The following is a 2,053-nucleotide window of genomic DNA, read 5'->3' as shown; positions in this document are numbered from 1 at the left end:
GTGGGCGAGGCGGTCCCCCTAGAGATGACGCCACGCGGTTGGGACCATCCGGGTTGTGAGGTCGGCGATTGTCTGTTCGTCGATTCGGGCGTACTGCTTGTAGGCGTCCGATGACCACCTGCCGAACTTCTGGATCGCAAGGTCTGGTACGCCGCCGCGAAATAGGCTGTGGCGCCGCCGCTTCGTAGAGAGTGCGTCGAGTAGTGGTTTGGGTCTTCTTGGCATGCCGCCGCGGCTCGTTTGATCTCGCTTGACACCGCTGCGCATGATAGTGTCTCGGTCGTCGAGATGGAGCATAGCTTGGTGCTTGTTGTGAAGTTGTTAGCTTGGGCGTGTTGCATGAGTGTGAGCGCTGCCGCCACCGGGCACAGCCAAGAACCTTTAGATATGGTTATATATGTCTATATGTGGTATGTGTCAATATTAACCATTTGGTGGATTTCTTCAGCTGTATGCGTCCAACGAAGCCGTGGCTTAGCGTTTCTTGACCTCCAAAGTGCCTTCTATTGTTATGCAAAGCAAAGACAAAATCATTTTTCATCGCTCTTGGGCGATCGAGCGACGCAACATCGCCGAGTGTTGCTGGCGTTTCATCGGATTGGTTAAAATGAGTGTAAAATGGGCGAATAAGCAGCGAGAGTGATGCCTTGCGTTTGAACGATTTTAGCTGCATATAGCCTCGGACTGCATTGTGTGTCCATTGGCTCTACCTAGCGCTAAGCTTCTAGCGCTATGGAATACGGGAATACTCGAGCCCTGTGATCTCCTCGTCACAAGGTGTGGGTCTCTACGAAGCAGTGCAGTGTGTTGTGACCACCTTTGCAAGCTGACGGTGCAAGGTCGCCCCTAGCCTGATCATTTCTTCCTCCGCAGCGCCAAAACCTGTAGGGCATAGAGCGAGATAGCTGCACGCACAACTAACCCCCAAAGATTGCACAGCTAGAATGCTACGTCTGTTGCTCAAAGTATGCCCCTCACGCCACGATTGAGCCCTTGTCTAGCCAGCCTCCAGCCCGTCTTCGGCTAGTAAGCTCTGTGCGTCCGATGTATGACCAGATCCGTCGCGCACCAGAAACGCCGCATACCACATCTCAACCCGGCCATCTCACACAGGACATCGTCTAGACGGTGCGACGCACAGCAGTTAAACTCAATTTCAAGTAGTATTGTACTCGTCCATCAGTAGAGAGCAATAACCATCGAGCGAGCAGTGGGACAGCCGGTCGTCAATTATTTCCAATGCAGCAAATTGCGTGTATCTGTCCCATGATATCAGATTATGCAATCGAGGGACGCAGCGAAAGCATGGGCAGTTTAACCACAAAAAACATGGATGCGCCGCGTGGTCTTTCGGCCTCGGGGCCCGGTTTTTGTTGCTTCTTCGAGGTTATACCCACACCACGACGCCATCGACGTGATCATAGGCTCTTTAACCTTGCCAAGATCCAGCGTCTTTGCTCCTGGCGTGATGTGAAATGCACCACGCCAGAGACTATTCCCACGCAATCTGCACCCAAGACCTTGCAACCGGTGCTCTTTTGGGCATAAAACCGGCCTTGACGCACCTGGACTTGAAATTTTGCGCATGTGTCACGACGCTGGCAGGCCTCTGCAACCAGCTGGGCCGCGCAGTGTTACATCCAGCGTCGCGTTCGATCGCCAGAACTCAAAATGCCCCGCGCCCTCTTACTACCTCCTAGCCACGCCGTCCTGGGCAACCCGGCGCTGGTCCGCGAGGTCGTGGCCTACCAAGGCGGTATGACGCACGCCGTTCGCGCCGAATACCAAGCGTGGCGCGCCTTTGTGACCGAAATGCAGGAAGATGGCATGTACAGCGTGTTTGGCCTCCTTCGCTCGATGCTGCTCTCGTCGTTGACGGACACGCGCTTCATGCTGCACCAGGCCATCATTGAGAACCGGCCGGAGAGCGTCCTTTGCCTTGTCGAGCACGAGCCCAAGTGGATCACGCCCAGCGCGTTCACGCTAGCACGCCAGCGCGGGCTGAAGCCGATTTTGCACATTTTGCACGAACACACTAGCGAGGTCCGGCAAC

General features: G+C 55.0%; 1 protein-coding gene across 1 annotated transcript; it reads left to right on the top strand.

The window, feature by feature from the left end:
* Window positions 1-1,671: 1,671 nt before the first annotated feature.
* SPRG_18696 (hypothetical protein) lies at window positions 1,672-1,958 on the top strand (the record flags this gene model as incomplete). The annotated part of the gene is made up of 1 exon (XM_012358137.1): window positions 1,672-1,958. A coding segment is annotated over one exon (287 nt), but the record flags the coding sequence as incomplete, so codon positions are not given.
* Window positions 1,959-2,053: the final 95 nt, after the last annotated feature.

Source organism: Saprolegnia parasitica (assembly GCF_000151545.1).
Source record: "Saprolegnia parasitica CBS 223.65 unplaced genomic scaffold supercont2.1393, whole genome shotgun sequence".
Classification (NCBI taxonomy): Eukaryota; Oomycota; class Saprolegniomycetes; order Saprolegniales; family Saprolegniaceae; genus Saprolegnia; species Saprolegnia parasitica.
This window is presented reverse-complemented; position numbering and strand designations above follow the sequence as displayed.